General features: G+C 37.2%; 1 protein-coding gene and 1 long non-coding RNA gene across 2 annotated transcripts; both read left to right on the plus strand.

The window, feature by feature from the left end:
* Positions 1-446: 446 nt before the first annotated feature.
* On the plus strand, positions 447-15,856 carry LOC114354683 (transmembrane protein 198). The gene is made up of 9 exons (XM_028307193.1): positions 447-603; positions 808-1,030; positions 1,140-1,250; positions 1,338-1,489; positions 7,443-7,515; positions 9,771-9,862; positions 12,712-12,856; positions 14,984-15,120; positions 15,668-15,856. The coding sequence occupies exons 2-9, from the start codon at positions 850-852 to the stop codon at positions 15,854-15,856; spliced, it is 1,080 nt and encodes a 359-aa protein (XP_028162994.1). The 5' UTR covers positions 447-603; positions 808-849.
* Positions 15,857-16,957: 1,101 nt separating this feature from the next.
* LOC114354678 (uncharacterized) lies at positions 16,958-23,150 on the plus strand. The gene is made up of 2 exons (XR_003656038.1): positions 16,958-17,045; positions 20,385-23,150. It is a non-coding gene; the product is annotated as an uncharacterized LOC114354678 (long non-coding RNA).
* Positions 23,151-26,907: the final 3,757 nt, after the last annotated feature.

The raw sequence follows: 26,907 nt of genomic DNA on the forward strand, positions 1-26,907 counted from the left end.
TAACTGTCAAACTGTCATTTTCTGAAATCGTTTATTCATTGTAAGGCCCATCCCTATTAAAAATTCAATGATTGGGTTTATGTATGAGAAAACTCAGGAAAACTGCCCGAACCTTTGTTAAATTTTCTTTTGTAGGTAGTAGTAAAGCTCCGAGCTTTGTGATGAATTTTCAGAAATATCTGTTCTACCATATAAGTGGAGGCAGTGTGTGTTCGTAGTTGTAGTTAAACAATAAAGGTGTCATTGCTGTGATAATAATAAATTAACAATGTGAAATCGAACGTTTGATGCGTAGGATGGTGAGTGTTTTCTTTAATAAAGCTTTTCGATATGATTGCGAGCAAGGTTTTGTCCTTAAAAATGTTATATTGTCTACTGGTTGTTTGTTTTTGCAGAGTGTTATTGAACTGATTTTTTCGTATGCATGGTGAAAGTATCTGTACTTCACAGAACTAGTTCGTAGCTCGATGTCGTTCTGGTGGAATCTCTGTATAAGTTTTTATTAAAAATTGTCACAATCAACTTGTGAAGAGCCTAAGCAATCCTTAGTGATGTAATAAAATCGTGAATTAATCGTGCTTTATTGTTTTTCTTTGTGAAAACGTAAGTAAAATTAGTAGAGAGAAACATGATTGTGTAGGTAATTCTATAATTTTTTTGTTGATTTTTTTTATACCTACCTTTACAAAGTGAGATAGTGAGCTAGCTTGGGTACAAAGCCTGCCTGCTGCTAATAAAAAAAATAAGTTGTCTCTGTGACAAACTTCCAGTGGAATAAACTATAACAATATATGGTCCTTGTTTCAGTGCTAGTAACATATAGCTACAGATTGGTCCGGGCTGCAAATCATGTCATCAGTGGGCCAGCTGGTCCCACAGGTGACGCGCGCTCCTCCCAACATGACCATCAAATTCAACGGCCCTCACATTGAGGGGTCATTTTGCACTTCAATTGATTACAATTATGATCCTGTCATCAGTGTTATTTGTGCAATGTACATAGCTTTTGGGATCGTATACACATTATTTGGTAAGTATATTATTTATTTTGTATCTTAAATGAATTAATTATCATGTCATGTTAATTTATTCATGAAGTTTATTCCCGGGTATATTGTAAATGTGGACTTATGTTTCAGGTTACAGATGCTTCAAAGCTAGCATGTTTCTCACTGGTTTCACATTTGGATCAGCTATTGTGTACCTAATATGCCTCCAAGAGTACTTGATGCCACCTTACGGCAACGTTGGTAAGCATTGGATAATACTGGTGGAACGTCAGATCCTACTTTCTGAGATATTTGAATTTTTGATGATTTTCAATTATTTCTGTACAGGTGTGGCCCTCTGTGCTGGATTGCTTTTTGGACTCATCACAATGCTGATCCAGTATGTTGGACTATTCATGACTGGTTTCCATACTGGCCTTCTCCTAGCTATAGCTGGGCTGGCCATTTATGATCATTTCCTGGACAGCAGACCTACTACGGTGAGTATTCTGATGAATATTCATTTTTCCTTAAAATTGAATTGGTATGACTCATGTGATTTCGAGGTCTTACGCATTTTGAAACAGGCTTAAGTAGCAGAGCTTTAAAATTGTTTTTGATTTTAAACAAAATAATGTTTTGTGTATTGTATGCTGCAAAGGAAAATAATCTTTCTTATCTGTGCTTTCTATGTTCATAATCATTTTAAAATCTAGTTTTGTTTAAATTATGTAAGTACTTTATAAAATAAGAAATATGTGATTACCTACTTGTTGTGCAATACTAATCGAATAATACTTTTTTATTACGTCAAATATTGTAAAATTGTAAACTTTGTAATTTACGTCACAATTTACTCAATACCAATGACTGATTTTTACTAATGACTCATACTATGATGCACTTGTGAGGTTTAAAATGACTCAAGTGTATTTTCAAGAATCTAAAATCCATAATAGAATTAAAGATAGCATCTTTTTCTTAATAAACACCATTGATTTAACGAAAATAGCAAACTATGACGTCATTTCTCACTACGATTTTTCCATGTAAATTGTTTAAAAACTATTTGTTAGCAAAGTTAATGAAGGAACTAAATATTTTTTAGTTTTTAGTCTAAACTAAAGTTGAGTTTTAACTAGATTCTGGAGATAATTTAGATGATGCTTTAATTACATTTAGTACATAAAGGTGTCATGTAAAATAATGTTTTAGTTATAGTATAAATCTGCCAGAACTATTAATTTAAACAAAAGTAATTAAACATCATTAATTTAAAATGATATTACTCTTTTATGATTTCATAAAATGTGTGGTCATGCAGCTCACGCAAATAGTTTCAGTAATCTAGTGCATATATACGTACCGCGTATACATATATAGGAATGTATATGATATGTATCGTACGTATTGCATTGATGCACTCTAACAACATAATGATGGCCTCAATTGCACGCTTGAATATGTGGACACTATGCTCTGCGAATTCCGTGTTTTTGCTCCCCACAGGTATTAGGTATTTAGAGATCCTTTGCGAATATTAGTATAGAATAAAACTAAAAATAGACGTCTCGTTAGTTCAATGACCGGATAGCTCCATCAAGGCGCAGCGCATAGGACAGGCACACGCGTATAAGGATTGCTATTTTATATCGAAGACTAGTTTCTGCCTGTGACTTCGTCCACTTGGAATAGTACCTACTTGTCTTAGCGTGATGAGCCTTCTTCGATAAATCGAATACTAAAATGTTTTTTCAAATCGGACCAGAAGTTCCTGAGCGCGTTCCAGCAAACAAACAAAGACAAACTCTTTAGCTTTATAATAGTATAGAAGAGATAGATTCAGCTGTTAAATTCGATATCTGTTTTCATAATAAAGAAAGCCATTTGCATGCTACGAATGATAGACTATCACTGCAGTTAGACTATGAATAACTTAATATGTGAAACGGATATGGCGTACGTGCTTGTAACAGCTATTGTCAGTTATTCCCGTTATTCAGGTCGGCAGAATATACGATTTTCATATAGATTATACATTAATTTTTAATCGTTTGATCGAGAGCTTGGCAACAATGGGGATGTTGCCTGGGTCAAAAAGCAAGAGTTTTAATTAGTCCGTCAGTTAACTTATAAAAAAATACTCTACACGTATTTTTCACTTTTTCAAACTAATGAAAATTTAAAGAGATAAAGCGCCCCAAAGTTCATAAGAAGAGGCCCGTGACGTCAACGCTTGCTTAAAAATGCCGCACGTTGTGACGTCGTGCGCAACTTCAACGCACCATAACTATGTAATTATTTGTTAGATTGACAAATAAAAATATATGTGTCCAATATTTTTTGATATTAAACATTACGGACTAAAAAAATTTTTTTAGGCAACTAGCCTATTAAAACAACACTGTTGCTACTGCACATTAAATATTAACTGGACGCCAGCCGCCAATGTATTTTATTGTGCATATTTTAACTAAAAGTAACAATGTGTGTAACAATTAGTTAGCATCATTATAATTTGGCAATAATGATATTCGAATGACTACGTCCTGCCCCGGCCGCGGATGTATACCGAACATACCTACTTAAGTATTAGACGTTATCCGCCATTAGCAAGAATTCGAGCATCACTTTATTATGTAAATTCTTGAAAAATGCCTCTCTTTCATTTCTGAATCAAGTAATAAAACTGTATGTAATATTTTGCTATCTCAAAAAACGATAATACGGATTTTATCGCATACCTACTACACTTAAAATACTCTTCGATCTTTTATAGTTTCGAAAGGTGTGCCCATACTGATTCTGTACAAAGTAGAAGATTTTGTTTTGAATGACATAACTGGCCAGCCCCCCTAGACAAAACGCACTTTTTGATCGAATCGAAAATCGAATCCGTCAAAACTCCATACAAAAAAGGGGCTTTTCGACCACTTTTCGACTGGTTTGCGATTATAATTTGCATTTGTCTAGACCCACAGTTTTCCCAAAAATATTTAAAAAGAGGCATGATAATATTTCGTTGATTTTGTTTTGAATGACGTAACTGGCCAGTTTTCCCAAAAAATATTTAAAAAGAGGCAGATAATATTTCGTTTTCTGGCCGCTTCTTCTCAGCGCTGACCTACACAAGCGACTTTTATCCTTATGCAATGTACCTATTTGCCTTACAATCATTCGCAATATTCCCGGCAAAGTGTACCGATCACGCTGCGCATGCGCGCCTGCGTGCTGATCTCCCTGCGCACGCGCCGCTGAACACGGAACCATTATGATTCGACATTGGGGGCAATTGAAAATAATGTCATGCAAATCACAGGCTCGCACTACTGACACTTGCGATAAATTACACGTTGAATGATGCTGCTACGAGTTTTATGACATATGATGTGTGGTCAATGATCTTTGTGAATTAAATTGAGCGTTTTATTGACAAAAACAGAGAGGATGAAGACAGACAACTTGAGAGTTAAAAGATAGTTGCCTCGCAATAAGTAAATTGTCTGTTTGTAATTAATTACACTCTACCGAGTGTTTTTAACCTTTTTCATGACACCCTAGTGTGATAAAATATTTTGCGACCCCCCGACCGTTCGCTTTTAAATCTATCTTAAAGACTACTGCTTTTTTTCCTGAGGTAGTTTTTACGACCTTTCGCGACCCCACAGGAGGTCACGACCCACAGGTTAAAAAACACTGTCATCACTAGAATCCAAAGTCTAGCAGTTTGTTCTGGTTAATCTCTAGAACGAATTCAATGGGACTTTCACAAGTGGATAACTATTTCAAAACGCTGGCATCCTCTGCTATAAATTGTTTACTAAAACTGGCTGTGAAACTAAATTGATCAACAATGTTTTATATAAAGAAACGAGTTGTTATTGTTACAGTAAAAATCAAGAACTGTAATAATATTTCATAACGTGCTTGTTTAATGTAGCCACTTTAAACAACTCATAATAACACGTGCGATGCTTGTTTTCGATATAATTGCAAGTATTTTGCAAGGTCTCGCACAGTATGCCAAAGTGGATCAATACTGCTCAGATTATAGACTTGGCACGGTTTTAATTGACCAAACTAATTTCTAAAAATCAAACACATTTAAAACCGATCCTCATTACCGAGTCGATTAATTGGTTTCGTTTACACAACCGCAGTGTTATGTAATATTATTTATAATAGCTATAATATTACAACGATATTAATTTATAGCGCGAAAGCTCTCCGTTATCGGTGAAAGTTTACGATCGGTGAATTTATACGATTCGTTTGTGAGTTGTGACGTGCGACGCAACTGCTCGATAAACATTTGACATTCATGAGCGAAAGTAGCGTTTTGTAGCTTAAATTGTAGCTAAATTAAGCAGTAATTAGAGTAGTTATAGACTGTAATCTGAAAGCCAAATCCTTTTGTTTCTGACGAATTAGAGGGTCGTCTTCTTGTTGTAGAGTCTAAATGACCCGATGGTGATGGATAATGAGAGGAGTATGTTAATTCTGAGAATGTAGGTTTTATTGGTTTTTGAATAGGCGCGGATAAAATTGGACATTATGTCAGAGGTTGTGAAGTAGGTATGTAAATTTGGCTGTCTAGGGAGCCCCAAAGGCTATCGACCTGACTCTCAATCGTAAATTTTCATATTTAATGACGTTTTTTTAACAATAGCGTCAAGCTTCGTTTTATTTGCGTATAGTATTTCTGCAACGAATTTAAATCTCTACTGGCAGCCTTATGCTAATGTTATTACTACTTAGCGGTTGTACTTGCTAAAATTCGATACACTAAGTTTCGAAGTTCAAGCAAAGTTTCTAAAATGGCAAACAATCTGTACAATTACATAATCAACCAGCTATTTTCTATGAGCAGCTTCTTAATTAGTGTGTGACCTGTCCATTGTATTTGTGCAGAACCCATGACGGTATTATAGTTGTCTGCGCTATGGAAGATTATGTGAAAACAGTTCAATATCATTGCTTTCGACGTTTCTTTTTACTCCATTGGACAGGCAGCTCGCTTATTTAAATTGAGCTAATTAAATGGTTAATTACACATATCTTCCTAGTAAAAATAAAACTAGTTGAATACCAACTACTATTATTATTTTCCGATGTGTAAATGGTTTTACTAATGAACAGCGATTAATTCGGATTAGGTTGAAATTGAGCAATCATAATTGCATTTACCCGAGTTAGTACATAACTAACTTTTTATCCCGGAAAAGTATAAATTTAGGGGCGGCGATGCGTGATAACGGCTCTCACTACGGAATTATTATTGGTGTAGAAACACTAAACAAATAGTTTGATAAGCTTTGAAGTAATCCAGTTGTCCGATAAGAAACATCTGTGCTTCAAATAATGGCACGTTAATTAATCAGACGAAAGAAACTCGTAATTAAAAGTTGCACTAAAAAGTCTGTTACAGTTCCTAAAAGAATTTACGGAGGCCGAAGAAAAATATGTTTCCGTTTTTGCAAGCGTCTCCTCGACAAACAAAATCATGTTTTCTAAACTTGTTTGAACGATAATTATAATTAGTTGATCGGAACCGATTAGCTAGAAGGCAGAAATGAATGTAAACATTATAATTTGTTAATTTATTCACGAATTAGTAGGCTATTTCCTACATGGCTTGCGGCGTGGCGACGCGAATCGCGCTTGTATGCTCCAGCGAACTGTGAATTTTAATATCGCTGCTATGTTTGTGTTGTGATCTTCAACTGCTTTGAATTACATGCTTGCGTATATTATTTGAGAATAATATTAATGTAAATGAGACAACTTTATATTCTTTTAAAGCCTGTTGTATTTAAATCGATAGTTATTTTTCATCGAACTAATTTTCGAGATCATATCTCCATGTTGAACATTTCGAATGTTTATTGCTTATAATCACGCAGCAATGGCTGGAAAAACAAACAAGAATGCACGATTAAGTAAAAAAAAACGAATGATTACATGGAATAATTGTAGAACTATTTCGATATAGTCTCTATCCATAATAATAATTATGTGCATCATCAAATGCTGGCTATTAAAATGGAACAAATAATTTGTATTCTCAAATACTTATCATATTTGTCCAGTAATTTAAGCGTGCGTTCATCACGAAGGCTTATTAAGACAATAAAATGTTAACTAGCTGTAACATAATATAAATGCAAACAAATAATCTAGCTAGTGCCCAGCAGCTGAGCGAAACCTATTTATATCTCTTAAACATCATGTGCAAGTATGTGGCTGTTCCATGTTTGTTACGACTCAAATTATGTGCTTACATATCCTTTAATGTGTGCCACTTTTATGAAGTCTTTAATGGCACCAAACACACTGGTGCGTAACTGAAAATTCAATAACTTCTCTTAGGACTAATCGCGGTGGTAATAACATCGTTCCCTCCGTAGTCTTTTTGGACTATATTTTTTAACATCACAATATTTATTGTTACAGTACTGGTTATGCGTAGTGGTATTGCTTACTTCAGGGATCTTCTTTGCTGTCATCAACTTGTACTGGAAGAAAGGTGAGATAATGATGAAATTTTAATAAAATTCGAGAAAGTTATATGTGTACTTACTCTATAATAAAGATAAAAAGTAGAGATGAAACGGATAGTTGTTTGGCCGGATACCGGATACCGGATATCCGGCCAGCTGCTAGACCGGATAGCCGGATATCCGGCGGCCGGATAGTTGGCCCATTGTCTCGTTGCATGTCGTGACGAGTTTAGCGCCGCACAAGTACTTCGAAGGCGATCAGTGGGTATTAGTAGACTAGACTAGTCACACTTTTCGAAAATCGAATCCGTCCGAATAGATTGTCAGATTTTGCCACTTGTCTAGGGGGCAGATCAACGGGCGATTTCGGTTGCTATCGTGCGTGATTGAATAGCGAAAATTAAATTAGTTTACTTGTTGCGTAATCTGACTGAACTGCATGCATCATGTCATCAAACCATCAGTGAAAAAAAGATCGCCTTTTTTATTTGGCAATATTTCGACACTAACAGATATTTACTATTTATGTATTCGTCATTAGAGTGAATAGCCCAGAAAGAGAAAATTAAATTAGTTTTTTGAAAGACCTTAATATTAGAGATGGGCCGACTAGTCGCCGACTAGTCGGGAAAGCCGACTATTCGGCATCATTTGTAGTCGACCGACTAGTGACGACTATTCGGCAAAATCTGCCGATTATAATCGGCGCATTACAAAATTTAATATGTGAATGAAATAAAACTCATAATTACCAAGATGATTATGAGGTAGACCAAGGGCGCTAATCTAAATCATTTTTGGCTGAAAAAAATCAGTAAAAAGTGGTTTCACCTGTTTTAAAATTTTGGCAATCAGTCTAAATTCATATAAAGTTAAGATTAGTTAAAATTACTAGGAAATCATCTAAAATGTGTAAAGTTTATGTAATTTGTCCTTATAAAAATTATGGCACATTTTTTTGGGGAAAAAATGCATGGAATTGCATACCTATCCTGCGGGGAAGTGGTAGATTATGTGGGCTCCTCTCATCGGAAGGATGAGGTCATGAGGAATACCTACAGAAATAACCTGAGCTCCGTCGATCGCCTTAGTGTGAAGAACTATGGGAATCCGGACAAAGCCATCAACTATCACAGTCTGTGCCAGCAATTGGCGGGCCCTGCCTATCCGACAGTGGTGGTAGTCCGTGCTATGCAGGCGGGGGTACGCCCACGCCCCCAGCTTCTGACCTTCACCGTGGAGAGTGGAGAGGAATCAGTGGGCCTAGGATGCGTGCCGCGATAAGCGCAATTTACCCATACATTTTGACGTTGATAAGTCCTAAGCATCCTGGCCCAGCAGGAGGTGATCATATTGTCACCTCCTCTGACCCCTCCGCCATCAAAAATTATGACATCTATCTTAGGTACATACTGTACTAGGTGATTGTAATGTTGCTTTTTATTTTATCTCATAATTAAAGAAATCTCATTTCTCAAGAAGTTATAATTTATCTAAATAATTAATAAATAAATATCCTTGGACACTTTACACTGCGCTTCTAGTCCCAAACTAAGTAAAGCTTGTACTATGGGTACTAAACATTAAATACTTTTTTTTTGTAAATACATACCTACATTATACATGCAAAACATCTCTTTATAAATCTAGATATTCTTATTTCTTTGAGAAATCTAGATATTATACTTCGGACAAGTAGGTATTAGAATGATCGGCATTGCCGACTAGTCGACCGACTAATCGGCAATTTGAAAACCGATTAGTCGGCTAGTCGGTTAGTCGGCAAAGACCATAGTCGGCCCATCACTACTTAATATGGCTTTTGTAACTTTTTGGACTTTAAACAAAAACCGTCATTATTATAAGCCATTTTATTTATATTTACCTCAAAGATTAATGTATTTCATTTTATTAATAGAAAATTGTCGTAGTTTTTTAATATCCGGTATCCGGCCGGATAGTGAGTTACTATCCGGTATCCGGCCGGATAGTAAATTTAGGCCGGATATCCGGCCTACCGGATAGTTACCGGATATCCGTTTCATCTCTAATAAAAAGGACCGCTGGGTCTTATCAGTGATAACTATGCACGCGCAGTACCTTGTGAGCATAAACAAAAACGATAATTTATTTCAAACATGTTGAAACAATTAGGAAATTTTGTTTTGTTCAATTGGGTGATGATTCTTCAAAGAGCTGTGAATTTAACTTGGATTAAAGTACATTAATTTCTTTGTTCCTAGTTATGTTATTTTATAACCATCCAAATATTTGTTTTCAGTTCTAACCATTTTCGGCACGAGCGTGTACGGCGGTGCAGTCATCGCGACGTCTCTGGACTACTTCTTCGAAAGAATGATGATGCTTAAATGGGTATGTTACACTATTAAATCAAAAGTAAACAAATCCAATCACCAAAAGTTTCCTATGCTCTCTAAAAACTTCACATTGCCGAGTAACAAATTACTTATGGTTAGTCTATTATACAAGTAAAAGTCTTCTCATCAGAAAGATGCACACATAAATGGTTGACACAGCATAAACATTTGGAGCCGATTCTAAAAACTCCTTCCAGCCGGGGTTAGATGTGCGCCGTGATATACTTTTATCGACGTCAAAATCGATAAAATAGTGTGATAGGCGCTTATCGCGACACGCATCCTAGACCTACAGGGTCTTCATTTTCTGATTGTTCAAACATCTCACAAAAATGCAAGACTTGCATGATCTGAAAAGTTGTCGATTCCTTTTGTCACCGGTTATGCAAACTCATAAATCTGTGCGCAGATAGAGCAACGAATTGAACCTACTTTCAACTGACCAAGATAATAACAAGAACAACTGACCAATTTGATTTTTCAAATAATCTTACGACTAATATTTTGTACCGTCTTGTATTCGAGTCCAGTCTTGCATATCATAGCTAATCAACAAGTACATCATGTCATTGTCAAGTATCAAGACCCCACAAGCGACGTATATTGCTGAAATTGGATGTGACAACGTTGATGCTAATATCCTCTAGTGGTAGTTCGTCAATATTGCAATACTGCTTCTCGCCTTAATAGAACAAGTGGGACAATCATGCTGTTACTACATCCATTATATCATGTACTATGCAGCTGTCAACGAGTAATTTATAGCACCCCAGTAACTGCAGCGCAATAATGAAATAACAGCACCATCCGTCATTGGAGTAACCTTTATAAGTCTTCTGTTTAACCTCTATTCTTTTAAAAACACAAACTTAAGTCTTAAGACTTTAAAACAATAACTTTATGGCTTCGAAAACTTTGGGTTAATCCTTTGTATTTGTAAAAGTTCATTATTGAAGTACTTACTAAGTTTTACTGTTGTTGAAGTTGATTCAGAAGTTTTTATGGGTTTCTGTGTTATTGAGAGGAGTGTTAATTCATCTTAATAATACTCATGTTTTTGTTTACTTATGGTTTGTTTACATACAGAGATAATGACGGGCCTTAGGATTATAAAAAAACATTTAATGATATTGATACCTACAATAAAATTCAGATAAAAACGGACAATGTGTAAACTTTTACTTTGATAAGTTTAATTTGTTTTATGACCCTTCTATGGTGCGTGGAGAAGTCGAATGAATACAATAAATTAGAGATGAAACGGATAGTTGTTTGGCCGGATACCGGATACCGGATATCCGGCCAGCTGCTAGGCCGGATAGCCGGATATCCGGCGGCCGGATAGTTGGCCCATTGTCTCGTTGCATGTCGTGACGAGTTTAACGCCGCACAGGTGCTTCGACCTCGATCAGTGGGTCTATTAGTAGACTAGACTAGTCACACTTTTCGAAAATCGAATCCGTCCGAATGGAATGTCAGATTTTGCCACTTGTCTAGGGGGCAGATCAATTCGGGTGACTTCGGTTACTATAGCGAGAGTGTGATTGAAAATAGCGAAAATTAAATTTGTTTACATGCTGCGTCATCTGACTGAAATGCATGCATCATGTCACCAGACCATCAGTGAAAAAAAAGATCGCCTTTTTTATTTGGCAATAGTTCGACATTAACAGATGTTTACTGTTTATGTATTAGTCATTAGAGTGATTAGCACAGAAAAAGAAATTAGTTTTTTGAAAGGCCTTTTTGTAACTTTTTGAACTTTAAATAAAAGCCGTTATTATTTATAAGCCATTTTATTGATATTTACCTCAAAGATTAATGTATTTCATTTTATTAATAGAAAAATGTCGTAGTTTTTTAATATCCGGTATCCGGCCGGATAGTGAGTTACTATCCGGTATCCGGCCGGATAGTAAATTTAGGCCGGATATCCGGCCTACCGGATAGTTACCGGATATCCGTTTCATCTCTACAATAAATCACGCAGCCCAGTTGCAGAATATGCTTACAAATAATTTTGATAAAAACGCGATGCTTACTTAAACGTGATATCATATTTAGGCAGTGCTTGTGTAGTGTTTTGAAAAGTCTAAATATATGATTTTGAAATTGTGATAACTCAGGGACATTCCATTCTAATGAAGTCATTATTTCGAAGCATCGACCATCTAATCGGTAGTCCGATACTGATACCGTTGCTAGTACGCCAAAATTCCTGACATGAATCGTGTATTCCCTCCGACATTTTCTACAGTTTTGTAATTCACGTCACACATTATTTTACCGCAGTCAGCCTTATGGCTTCGGCGCAGTACCGATCACTGACGTTGTGTTAACGAAACGGTGCTCGACGCTTGAGACAAGCTAAATTACACCTTATTGTTGACGGCATTGAGCATAATTTTTTTTAAATACCTTCGCGAAGAAAACCTTCTGTACGTAGTACTTATTATTATTATGTGGTAAAAGTAACAATGAATAGAAAATTTGACACCATTCCCCTAATTCAAAATCACAAGTTTTCTAAAAAGACACTTCATTCTGTTCTTAAAAACTTTAATAATTTTAAATTGCCTGTAAATTACGATTTTTGGTCGCATTGTAATTGGAAAAAGTAGTTTATTTATTTATTTATTTTAAGGATAGTACACAGCACAATATCAATCTGTATCTAATAACAATGTTTTTTAGTAGATTTTGTAGGCCAATAATTGAGTTGACAATATAGTGACGTCACTTTCTTGTAGTGCCATACATAATCTATGGGAGAGTTTCGTTTTGGCAGTTTTAAAAAGTACGTCAATTGATTGGTGGTGTCAACATGTCTGTTGTTTCTTCCAGTTATGGGAGCGCGCGAAGCTTGAGCCAGCCGTGGCGCCGCCGTGCCGGCTGTCGTGGCTGACGCTGGCGGCTTGGCCCGCGGCCGCCATCGTGGGGCTCACGGCGCAGTGCGCGCTCACCGCCACCGGCATCTACCACGAGCAGAGTGAGTGGCCTCTTAACACAACAAAACACAATGCGACTGTATCTGTACACTACGAGTATAACACAACGCTGCTCAACCTTTTGAAGAGACGGGCCAAACAGTGGATTCAGTCGTTAACGACGGCCCACTTACATTTCCTATTTCAGGTACTCTCAGAACAAGCGCAATAAAAACTCAACCATTAAGACCAATTAAAATTATTTCGCGGGTGTTTACACTGTGGCCTTGCTATAACACATACCGTGACAGGAAACCTGCAAGAGAGCAAACAAGTTGGCTTAGTGCTTAGCATAGGCATCTAGAACGGCAGAGTGACGGGTAAACTATCATGAGCCCAGCACAGGTATCTAGGGCGAGCAGAGTGACGTGTAAACTGTCATGAGCCCAGCACAGGTATCTAGGGCGAGCAGAGTGACGTGTAAACTGTCATGAGCCCAGCACAGGTATCTAGGGCGAGCAGAGTGACGTGTAAACTGTCATGAGCCCAGCACAGGTATCTAGGGCGAGCAGAGTGACGTGTAAACTGTCATGAGCCCAGCACAGGTATCTAGGGCGAGCAGAGTGACGTGTAAACTGTCATGAGCCCAGCACAGGTATCTAGGGCGAGCAGAGTGACGTGTAAACTGTCATGAGCCCAGCACAGGTATCTAGGGCGAGCAGAGTGACGTGTAAACTGTCATGAGCCCAGCACAGGTATCTAGGGCGAGCAGAGTGACGTGTAAACTGTCATGAGCCCAGCACAGGTATCTAGGGCGAGCAGAGTGACGGGTAAACTACTATGAGCCCAGCACATGTGTTTAGGACGAGTAGAGTGACGTGTAAACTGTCATGAGCTCAGCACAGGTATAAAGCGAGCAGAGTGACGTGTAAACTGTCATGAGCCCAGCACAGGTATCTAGGGCGAGCAGAGTGACGGGTAAACTACTATGAGCCCAGCACATGTGTTTAGGACGAGTAGAGTGACGTGTAAACTGTCATGAGCTCAGCACAGGTATGAAGCGAGCAGAGTGACGTGTAAACTATCATGAGCCCAGCACAGGTATCTAGGACGAGTAGAGTGACGTGTAAACTGTCATGAGCCCAGCACAGGTATAAAGCGAGCAGAGGGACGTGTAAACTGTCATGAGCCCAGCACAGGTATCTAGGGCGAGCAGAGTGACGGGTAAACTACTATGAGCCCAGCACATGTGTTTAGGACGAGTAGAGTGACGTGTAAACTGTCATGAGCTCAGCACAGGTATGAAGCGAGCAGAGTGACGTGTAAACTATCATGAGCCCAGCACAGGTATCTAGGACGAGTAGAGTGACGTGTAAACTGTCATGAGCCCAGCACAGGTATAAAGCGAGCAGAGGGACGTGTAAACTGTCATGAGCCCAGCACAGGTATCTAGGGCGAACAGGGTGACGTGTAAACTGTCATGAGCTCAGCACAGGTATAAAGCGAGCAGAGTGACGTGTAAACTATCATGAGGGCAGCATAGGTATCTAGGGCGGGCAGAGTGACGTGTAAACTGTCATGAGCCTAGCAACGGGATCTAGCGCGGGCAAAGTGTAACAGAGCCACGCGAGCCTTATGCCCGTTTTCACCATCAATCCCTTATTTTTAAGTGACCCCTATGTAAACAACATTCCTGTTATTTGTTACCATAGGGACACCTAAGATTAAAAAATACCTTTGATAGGCACAAGAGTGTACCTCCTGCAGCTAGAAGTCTGACAATCTGACATGTCGATTCCAAGAAACTGTTGCAGAAATTAAATCTATCAACTAATTAACTATTCATTGTTAAACAGAATCACAATGTTTTGGTGTAGTATTTATAGTTCTTTTCATCCATGAAGATGCGCCCCACCAATTTTTTCGGCCGAGGGACTCCCCTTAAGTTTAAGCCGAGCAATCCGAGCGTCATTATTGTAGTGTGCGTGTGCACTCATGGATGATTAAGCGTGTACCAAAAACACTCAAATATTAGCGGAAGAATGGCGGGGCGCGTCTTCGTGGATGTAACGCACGTATATTCATTGAAAGGGATCCAACCCAATATGAGTGAAGTTGTGGGTTGGATCCTTACCATGGAAATTCGTCATATTTATTTGATCTATAAAATAAGCATTGAATGTTTCCAGGTATAAGCGCCCAGAAGCGGCGGCTGAAGGCGCAGCAGTCGCGGCCGGTCACGCGCGAGCAGCGCGCCGAGATGAAGCAGCGCAAGTACCGGTACTTGTACCAGGTGCGCACGGCGCACGGGGACGTGATATCGCAGGTGCGTTGGCATTATACATCTTCTTCTTCTCAGTCGGGCACTCTTGTCAGAGTGCTTTCTCTCCTACTCTTCTCTTTTACTCTCCTCTCCTACTCTCCTCTACACTCCTACTCTCCTCACCTCTGCACACCTACTCTACTCGCCTCTCTTACTCTACTCTCCTCTCCTCTTCTACTCTCCTCTCTACTCTTCTCCCTACTCTTCACCTCTCCTACTCCTCTCCTCCTACTCTCCTCTCATATTCTACTCTCCTCTCCTACTCCTCTTCTCTCCTACACTCCTCTCCACTTCTGCTCTCCTCTCCTCTTCTACTCTCCTCTCCTACTCTCATCTTCTACTCTCCTCTCCTAATCTCCTACTCCTCTCCTCTCCTACACTCCTCTCCACTTCTGCTCTCCTTCCTCTTCTACTTCCTCTCCTACTCTCATCTTCTACTCTCCTACTCTCCTACTCCTCTCCTCTCCTCTCCTACACTCCTCTCCACTTCTGTTCTCCTTTCCTCTTCTACTTTCCTCTTCTACTTTCCTCTTCTACTTTCCTCTCCTAGTCTTCTCTACTCTTCTCCACTCCTACTCCTCTCCACTTCTCTCCTACTCTCATCTTCTACTCTCCTCTACCCCCCTCTCCTACTCTCCTTTCCTCTTCTCTCCTCTTCTCCGCTCCTTTTCTACTCTCCTCTCCTATTCTCCTCTCCTTCTACTATTTTCTCCTCTCCCCTCCTTTCCTATTCTCGTAAAATGACCCCAAGCTACCCATCTTTATCGCTAGCGCGTAATTATATTGCTGTCGCGCTCTGCAACGGGCGGCCGCAGTGACTATACGAGCGCTAAAATTCTATCTGCTCGGCGACCGGACTTTAGATAGACAGATAACACTTTGTTGTACACCTAGGGTTGCCAGGTGTCCGGCTTTAACCGGACATGTTTGGCTTTTTACGGTCTTGTCCGGCCAAATATTGGCTTGTCCGGCTTTTGTTAGGCTTTTCTATTTGGCTGACACTAATTGCACCCCCCCCCCCCCTCACATGTCCGGCTTTTAGGGTTAAATGTCCGGCCAAATGAAGCACAGAGTCCGGCTTTTGTGGTTTTGGACCTGGCAACCCTATGTACACCAGATTAACCAAGAAAATGAAAAATAAAATAAAAACATTCGGTCGTCGCTATAGCCTTTACGTTATTATCAACCGACTTCAAAAAAGGAGGAGGTTCTCAATTCGACCCGTATGTTTTTTTTTTTTTTNCGGCGCGCTAGTGTGCCCAGGTACCGCTATAATAATAAGTACTACGTACACAAGTTTTACTTCGCGAAGGTATTTAAAAAAATGTATGCTCGATCTCATTAACAATATGGTGTAATTTAGCCTGTCTCAAGAGTCAAGCACCATTTTGTTGACAAACGTCAGTGATCGGCACTGCGCCGAAGCTATAGGGCTGACTTCGGTAAAATGATGTGACGTAAGGTGCCAAACTGCGGAAAATGGCGGAGGAAATACATGATTTAGCATGAATTATCATGAATAATATTAACTACTTATTTACCTCTCAGTGTTTTGAGGCAACTTAAAAAAGTACATTCTGTGTTTTTATTATTATTTAGGCAGTTAAATACTGCACAGTATTTAGTACACCATTTTCTTTATTTTCTTCCATCATACACAAGAATACGCGTGCGTGAGTCAATGTTCGCTCGTATGTGAGGCCTTGTCGAATAGTATCCTGTAGGTGGGCCATCGTGCGTGTTTTGTTTTCGATGTAAACTCGCGGAGATGAACAGGCCAGGTACCGCACACTAGCACACTAGGCCCAGGCGGCAACTGGTCCGGCAGCGGCGGCGGCGAGTGCAGCACGCACCTGACCGTGCTCGCGCCGCCCACCGACTCCGACGACGAGCTCAACCAGACCCGCGCGGCGCGCTAGTGGGCCCAGGTACCGCGCTCGCACTATACTCGACATCTCGACTCTGAAACTACGCAACATCTTTTGGACGAATACCTCAGTGCCTGAAGACGAAAGTCTACAACCAATGTGTGTTACCTGTGATGACTTCATCATCATCATCATCATTTCAGCCATTGGACGTCCACTGCTGAACATAGACATCCCCTAATGCTTTCCACGTTGATCGATTGGTAGCGGCCTGCATCCAGCGCTTCCCTGCTACCTTTACGATATCGTCGGTCCACCTTGTAGGTGGACGTCCCACGCTGCGTTTTCCGGTACGCGGCCTCCATTCCAGAACCTTGCTGCCCCATCGGCCGTCAGTTCTGTGTACTATATGCCCTGCCCATTGCCACTTCAGCTTGCTAATCCGTCGGGCTGTTTGCGACTTTAGTACGTTTACGGATTTCCTCATTTCTGATTCGATCTCGCAAAGAAACACCAAGCATAGCCCCTCTCCATAGCACGCTGTGCAACTTTGAGCTTATGTATAAGGCCTATAGTGAATGAGTGGCCTGTGATGACTTATGGCTCGGAAACGTGGCCTCTCACTATAGGCCTTATACAGAAGCTCAAAGTTGCACAGCATGCTATGGTGAGGGCTATGCTCGGTGTTTCTTTATGAGATCGAATCAGAAATGAGGAGATCCGTAAACGAACTAAAGTCGCTGACATAGCCCGACGGGTTAGCATGCTAAAGTGGGAGTGGGCAGGGCACATAGTACGCAGAACTGGCGGCCGATGGGGCAGCAAGGTTCTGGAATGGAGGCCGCGTACCAGAAAACGCAGCGTGGGACGTCCACCCACAAGGTGGACCGACGACCTGATAAAGGTAGCAGGAAGGCGCTGGATGCAGGCCGCTACCAACCGTGCGATGTGGAAGTCATTGGGGGAGGCCTATGTTCAGCAGTGGACGTCCTGTGGCTGAAATGATGATGGTGATGACTATACTCGACGCAAAGACGATTAGTAATTTTTACACACTCGTCAATATTTTATTTTATTATTACATATTTGAGAGAAACTTGTTTACAGTGAAAATTGATTTCCCAAAATATACTTGGCCAGACCAGGCCTGTTCATCTCCGCGAGTTTACATCGAAAACAAAACACGCACGATGGCCCCCTACAGGATACTATTCGACAAGGCCTCACATACGAGCGAACATTGACTCACGCACGCGTATTCTTGTGTATGATGGAAAAAAATAAAGAAAATGGTGTACTAAATACTGTGCAGTATTTAACTGCCTAAATAATAATAAAAACAGAATGTACTTTTTTAAGTTGCCTGAAGACACTGAGAGGTAAATATGTAGTTAATATTATTCATGATAATTCATGCTAAATCATGTATTTCCTCCGCCATTTTCTGCAGTTTGGCATCTCACGTCACATCATTTTACCCAAGTCAGCCCTATAGCTTCAGCGCAGTACCCATCACTTACGTTTGTCATCAAAATGTTGCTTGACTCTTGAGACAGGCTATATTACACCATATTGTTAATGACATTGAGCATACATTTTTTTAAATACCTTCGCGAAGTTATTTTAGTACTTGTTAATATTTTGTGGCCATACTGCCAACAAACACCGAGAGAAAACTAGACACACACTAGGCCCAGGCGGCAACTGGTGCTGCTGTAACACACTCGTGATCACAGGGCGCTTCCAACACTGTACTGTATGTAACACACGCGCAACGTGATCACAGGGCACATTTCTAATATGATGCTGTAACACACACGGTGCGTGTGATCAAAAAGAACTTCCAATCTAACACGGTACTGTAACACATGTATAATGTGATCACAGGGCACTTCCAAAGTTCGTACACAATACTGTAACACATACATACCACGTGATCATAGTCTGGTTCCAACCTAATGCCGTAGAACATGCAAAATGTGATCATAGGTTCCAACATGGTATTGTACAGTAACACACTTATCACGTGACCACAGGGAACTTCCAACACAGTGCTTTAACACACGCACAACGTGACACGCACTCTTGTTTGAACTGCCCTATAGTTCAAACAAGACGCTTGTAACTTTCACTGGTTTATATTTCATTCGCGGCCAAACTATAGATCCTGGCTATTCAGGAAATCATTCCATTCATAGTGTTGTCATGACGTATGTCATTTTTTTAGACGATTATGGGTGGATTCGACCAAACAAGAGTAAATAACAATCTCAGAATAAACTTGTCATTTTGACATATTTCCCATACTGAAACTGACAATGTGCCAGTTATGTGGATTTAATTTTATTCTCGGGTAAAAGTTTGGTCGAATCGGGCCTAAGAGCGCTGATAGCTTTTAACTGAAGAATAAGTGGCACATTGACAGTTCAGTATGAGAAATATGTCAAAATGACAAGTTTATTCTTCAGTTAAAAGTTATCTGACGATTGAAAAATCGAACCTATATAAGAGAACGATGACGATTACAGTGAATTTTATTGCGTATTGTAGCATGAGCTACAATTTACGCTTCAAAAATTTCAAAAGGCGAATCACTGTTTTTATTGTACCCATCCTATAGACCCTGTCTTATAGAAACCGAAAAATTCACAGGAAACCGCGATTTAATAGAGCACAGCGCCATCTAGTAATGTGTTAAGCATTTAAAAATAAAATGGGTTTCTATAAACGCAATGCTTTTCCCAGATGTCGCCACGCGCCTGTGGCAATCTGAACATGGCTTACTTATGAAACTGCTGTTATTTGGGTTGTATTTGTTTGCAGTGACTATTTCTAATTTCTTGTTAATTATTTTAATTATAATATAACTACATATTATATTAAATAATATTATACATATTACATAAGACGTAATTTTTAATTGTAATTTTAATTTCATTTTAATTGCAATTGTAATTTTAACTGTCAGTCTCTAATAGAGTAAGTTTTTTAAACATTGACCTCATTTTAAGCCTTGTAACTATTTTTTTTGATACCACGTTTTATATTTTTATACCTTAATTTAACTACAGTAATAAATTGCCTGAATTTGTGTTCCCAGACCTCAAAGTAAAGATAATACATATGTAAAAACTTAAAAAGGCTACTGCGATACAAGCTATGCTTAGTGCAGAAGCCGCTAGTTATAAGAATATTTTGTATTAAGATTTATTGGCAATAAACNTATAAATACAGTATTAAAAAAATATTATTATTATTATTATTTATTATTTTGTGGTAAATGTTCCTGATAAAAAACATAAATGAATATCAGTCCCGTATCCGTCGCTACATTCGTTACTTAACGATTAAAGACGTTAAATAACCAAAGGTATTTATCGTTATAATTTTAATTTTCAGACGGAGTGCCCTCGGTGGTGCGACAGCTATGAAATGATTTAGAGGGGTGAGCAAAATAAATTTTCATTCTATGTATCCAGTATTATAAGAAATCCACTCATATTATATTATTATTAGTGGTTTATAATTATTAATCATATATTTGTATTCCATGTGAATTTATTATTGTATTATGATTATACTTGGAATTACGTGTATAAGTAGAGGGGTTCAAGGCCTAAGTTAGTTTGTTTGTCACCACAATATGACGTGATCGCGTCAGTCGAAAACTTATTCAAACTAATTTTGCGCAAGAGTAAATAATTATAATATCTGATGTAAATTGGATAGTCAAACAATAATTCCATGTGTTCTACTTGGAATTATTGTATCTTTGAAATCAATGTTTGTTAATTGAGTTCATTAACTGATGACGTCATAGCTCCCTTTTGCCATAAAAAATCGCGGTTGGACAGATGTCAATAAATTATGTCAATTGAATTATGGTGTCAACTAAATTTTAATTTGTAGATTCGATTTTTTAGCAACAGTATTGAAATCTGAAAACTATCCAGTATACATCAATGTTTACTTTCGAAAAAATAGTTTGGGTAGGAAGATTTTTGTATTGATATTTTCGAAGGATTTACAATAAATACCCGTGAATCCTTCCGCTGACGTCGATAATGACATATCTCGTAAAACGAAGATTAACACCAAAATGAACATTCCAAAATTTTTTGATACTATTGAAAGTAGATTTTAAGTAACGATTAATGTAGATTTTTTTTATAAAAAATAAAAATGTTTAAAATTACTAAAAATAAACCGCTGTAGAACACGCCAGTTCAGACGAACACTGCCATTGTTACACGTAGAGTTTTGCTAGCTTTCTCTACGTTTTGTACGGTCTTGGACTCCATAATGTTGAGATATGGTTGTGTTGTTTCTTGGAATATTTACTTTGTATATGTACTTGTATTAGAACTTAGATTTGATTGTGACGTAAAGCACTGAAAACTTCAAGTGATTTGAGAATCAACGCGACGAATATACACCCGACGACGTAATATAAACCCTTAAAAGTCAGTTGTCGTCGTGTTTTCGAGTATATCGGTCTCTGTCACTCATGCGGGTATCTCGTTTTGAGTGAAAGGAATGAATAGACTGGAAAATAAGAAACTTCGAAATTTTTTATGTAAATTATGACATGTGAAAATACCCGGTAAGCGTCAAAAATAATTACTATAATCATATTAATGGCAATCCATAGTCAGTCTAATGACTGCAACAATAAATCTAAATCGAATCACGAATACAAACTAATTCATACCATATGTATTACATACGACTTAGTCTTACTATAATAATATATCTATTTATGTATGTCTAAGTAGATGTCTTTCTTGCCAAAATTTCCTCGTGGAATAATCGAAATGCTTCAATTGTCCATAACAATTTGAATGATATATTTAATTTATTTTGAAGCGAAATTATTTCAAGCACTGCGATTTGGATGTGATGAACGGGTATCCTCTTATGAAGAGTCTAGTGTAAGGTAATATACAAGAATTTAAGTAGCGAACATATTTTGAGAAAATTAAAATTAATGTCGATTCGATACTTACGTAATTTGTTTATTTTATTATGATTATTTTTATTGAATGTTAAATTATCCAATTTATTGACGTCAATGCAAAGCATAATGTTGTTTTCGATTGAATACTAAACGATTTATTGATAATTTTAACCTCAAAGGTAGTGTACACTTGAGCACGATTTTTAATTATTAATAAAAAATTATAGTATAAAAAAACAATTTTGATCAGTGTTATTTTTAAGATTAACACCAAGATGTCGTAAATTTTTTAGAAGGCGTTACGTTTTCGATTTATATCAAAATAATTATCATTTGGAAATGTGTTCAAGTGGTCACTAAAACTCGTACATTCTATTAAACATGTGATAAGTTATTATTTGGCCAAAGTTTATTTTAGTTGTTACAGCGCTAAGAGCACAAATATTATTTTCATGGTTTTAACTTTTACGCACTAACTGTCTTTGGATGTTGATTTTATTTCAATGTATATGAGTTTGGTGAACCGACGATCTTTGGCAGTAAAGTGGTCAGATTCTTGAATAAATGAAACTGTGCTTTTTGAATGACATGTATTAATTAGCTGTTTGTATGGATTCATTCCACAAATAAATGTCGGTTCCCAGCTGCATTTAGAAAGGATAACGTTTGTATATATTATTGTACTTGTAAGGTAGAAAGTTAGGGCTCAGTGTAAGGGACACGCGTGCCGCGGTGGTCAACACTACGATTCCTTTTGTTTTTAAGTAAAGTTCACTCTCCATTTCTAGTCCTATTTTGTATTCGTTTTCCTCCCGACATCACTAGCGTATACGCAAATGTAACTTGTCATTTTTATTAGTTAATTTTATTATTGTATCTTTTATGTTTGTTAAGTGTGCTTCCTTTGTTGTATTACTTTAGTGAAATTCTTTATTTAATTTTTTATTTATAATTGCATCATGCTTCGCTCAATGAATTTGTATTATTCAATATCTTAACTTGCAGCTGTGTGTGCATGAAACACAGGACTGACAAGTAGAAACAAGCCATTAGATTTTTTATTTTATGTGTTTTTGTAAAATTCTAAAATCCGTATTTGGTATAATATAAAAAACAGCTTTATTCTTTGAAGCAGCCATTGAAATTCGTTGATATGAGAAAAAATATTGCACCTTTTTCGAAATTCACCTAATTTCTCTAAGTTTGGTGGTACTATTAAGATTAAAGAAAAATCTAATAGCTTGTGTTTTAACATCATAACTATCAGAGATTGTCTTTTTTAATTTATAAGGTCTTTTGTATTCTTAAGACTATTTTATTGATGTTATGTTATGTTGTGTATATTATTTTATTGAATGTACCTATTTAGTTTTATTACGTTTGTTTTATTTCTCCTATTAACTCAAACATCCTCTCTCAAAAAAACATAGTAACTCCCTCACTGAACACAATTAAATAAATTCTTTTCAAATTAAAATTGAATTCGTCTCTAGATTTGACTTGGCATTTATTTTGAATCAAATTCACTGTCTTCATGTACAGGATGGTAAAGGTATTTTTAAATATTGGGCCTAGAAGTGCGACATCGGCGCGTACCCAATTTTCGCCTTAGAAAAACAAACTCATCCCAGTGACGTATTGCTCCGACCGTAAAGTTTGTATGACACAATGGCGCATACATGCGATCACTCAGTAGCCTCAAAGGCACCAGTCCTCGGTGCGCCTCTGATAGTGTTTGATTACGTACTCGTCTGTCACTCACATAAGTCATACATACACGCATTAACATTTGTATGCCGACAAGGCTGATCACGGCTTGAACACATATTTTGTTTGTACATCATACTGCTTACCTGTGTTTCACAAATAAATTATTTGAATTTGAATACATACATAACTAATGCTATCTGGCGGCTTAGTGTGAGTTTATATCAAACGTATTCGATATTGAGACTGCGTAACAAAATGTCATTAAGAGCGTTGTCACATTTTTCATGCAGAAATCGAGAATTTGGCAGATTTCGAAATGATTTTAGTCATATAATTTATTGTTATAGCTTCTTTTGACTTATATCATCGTAATTATCATACATTTTTACGGAATGTCTATTGACAAAATTTCGTTCAAATTGGATTTTTGCCTACGAAAACAGCGAATTTCGAAAGCCCGATTTCCAGGTAACTCGCGAAGGCACAACTTTGAACTAATATTACAACAAATTTATTTCTAAGGTAAATATTTTTCATAAACAAGCTTTTGATGCTGTAAAAAGAATAAAATAAAACATAAATTCTTTCAAACCCATCAACTTATTACTTTACTCAATTTAAAGATTAAAAACTTGTCGCGGGATTTACTAGTGTAAAAAATACATTAATTACGTAACTTGATTTTGCTAAAAGTCTGATCTGAGAAAAAATCAAATAGGTAAATTATACATTATTTCTTTATTATTATGTATGATGTACTGTCTTAGGTACGATACAACTAAGGATTAAGATCGTTTAGTCGACGCAGCGTTGAAATTGTACAGATAAATGCAGTTTGCGCACTCACTACGCGACGTCAAGCAATAAAAACCTAAAATTCGAACGCCAACTTTTTGCTACAACGCTCTTAAATGTATGACGGATTGTACAGCGTCCCTAGCGGATCCTTTCAAGAACTACAATCTTTATAGACTTTTTTGTCGCACTCGATATAATACGTTTGATACAAACTCGCACTAAGCCACCTGTTAATTCTGTGTACAGTCAGAGTAAAATATTTCGTGACATCCAAAGTAGCCAATAAGTTGTACATGTATTGTCAACTTTTTGGTCACTTTGGGTGTCACGAACTATTTGATGGTGACTGTATGTATATTCTTAATGTCACATGTATCATATCATTCGAACATCGACCTCGATTTGGCCTGAGATTAGTCAACTAATTTCACGGAACAATAAGTATCGCGTCCAAGAGCATCAGTTTATTATAGTCATTAGTGGATGGACCTTAATGATATAAAATTATGAACTAAAATACTGTGTTAGATAAACGTATAAAAGAATAAACGGAAATATACACTGCCAACGTAAGTAAAACCTACTTCAATTCAACATTAATTTAGGTATAATTCAGTTGGTGCGCAATTCGTCACAGTAATACCTATTGATGTGATGCATATTGCATAATTATGCAATCGTGGAAACTGGTGACAGCATAAATGTTGATTAGAAAACGCAAAAATATGAAACATTGCGTATTTTATCCTCTTAAGAAGATATTATTACTACGTAATGACGTTACAAACATGATCTGAATTGTAGATTATACCAATATAGCATCAGTCCTTAAAGTGAGAGTAATAAGTCATAGCTGAGCTAGATTTTAGGTCTGATAATAATTATGTTGACAATTTAGGACACTTGTACTTTAAAAATTATGAGATAATATTATTTGGTAATGATATTGGCCTTTTAACTTAATTTCTTAAGCTCCTAAATAAAATAAAGAGGAAAAAAACTTAATTTCTTTATTCCTTTCTAGAAACCGTATAAATTATGAACCAAAAGGGGTAAATGCTTTTTTAGAGTAAAAGTTAGTTACCTGTTGATAACAATAAAAACGAAGTCATATTTATTGTTATTTATTAGGTATTATATTTCTACATAATTGACGCAATAACGGTATTATACAATAATAACCTTATATTGAAAAACCTAAAGTGATCGTTCCAGCCTTAACTAACGCCGAGTGATTTTTGTAACCTTTTTTATAATTGACGGAAAAACATTACTTACTTAAAATTTATTATAGCCGGACTGTAATTTTATCGCTGGCAAGTGTAGAATTAAAAGAAAAAAATGTAAACCGAAGAATAAAAAAAGTATTTAAACAAATCTAGGTCGCTAGCAATGTATTTCTCAAGATGCCCTGTCAAAATGTGTACAGTCAGCGTCAAATAATTAGTGACACCCAAATTAGCCAATAAGTACGCAACATGTCTTTGTTACAATTGGAATAAGATTGTGTTGTCAACTTTTTGCCGCTTTGTCACGAACTATTTGACGCTGAGTGTAAGTTACTATAATTGGTTGTACAAATAACAATAATACTAATGTAAAACGTATTTTAATCCAGTTACATACTGCCTTGAATATTCTGCAATAAACCTAGCTACATGCAATAAGACTTAAGATACAATAAGTTAGTTTACCTACGTGTTGTACAGATTACTAAATATAATAAAATAGATCTCTCTGAAATACATAACGCTCAAAGAAAAAAAAAACAGTTAAAGGTTGACTTCAATAATAAAACTTTTTGCTTACTAATTAAGTTCTTTCATATTAATATGACGTATCAAATAAATAAAAGTAGGAATTAAAGATGTTTTGCATTAAACTCGTGTGTGTTGTATTATAACTATAACCCATATAGCCGTGGTTTTAAACTAAAGTTATTTTCCGATATATTACTGCTTTATTGTGGCGCTTTTTGTTTATAACGGTTTTGTCTAATTTAATTAAACTGTGACGTAAGAATGTAATTATTGTTTATTTAATATACACCACTAAATTTTTATCACCGAAAAAATTTTAACAGGTTATGTAGAAACGTGTGGAATATTGAAAGCAAAAGAAATGGTTTTCATGAAGTTAATTTTTTTATTAAATTTTCGTTAGTCCGTATTTTACGCGTCACAGCTGGGTCACTCCGCTGCTCGCTAGAGTAGTCGTACGCGCTCGCACGTTGCATCGATCTGTCTGTCTCGCTCACGCCTCGACCACGCTTCCAGTGTTATTATTACATACTTAGCTAACTTAGACCATTTTTAATTCTAATAAGTGTTACATTATCGTACTTAAATAGTGCTAGCGACGCGTGTGTCAATAAATTACCGATTTTAGGAGGATATTTTGAGTCACTTTATTTTACTCTTTTTTTTTGCACAAATGGGATCAGTATCAATAACTCAT

Source organism: Ostrinia furnacalis, unplaced genomic scaffold, assembly GCF_004193835.3.
Source record: "Ostrinia furnacalis isolate ACB-3 unplaced genomic scaffold, ASM419383v2 OfSCF2106, whole genome shotgun sequence".
NCBI classification, from domain to species: domain Eukaryota; kingdom Metazoa; phylum Arthropoda; class Insecta; order Lepidoptera; family Crambidae; genus Ostrinia; species Ostrinia furnacalis.

Excerpts from the sequence above, each read along its gene's own strand:
- LOC114354683 (XM_028307193.1), top strand. The coding sequence starts at position 850 with ATGTCATCAGTGGGCCAGCTGGTCCCACAGGTGACGCGCGCTCCTCCC. Across the intron at positions 1,251-1,337 it reads GCCACCTTACGGCAACGTTG|GTGTGGCCCTCTGTGCTGGA; the intron begins GTAAGCATTGGA and ends ATTTCTGTACAG. Across the intron at positions 12,857-14,983 it reads CGGCATCTACCACGAGCAGA|GTATAAGCGCCCAGAAGCGG; the intron begins GTGAGTGGCCTC and ends GAATGTTTCCAG.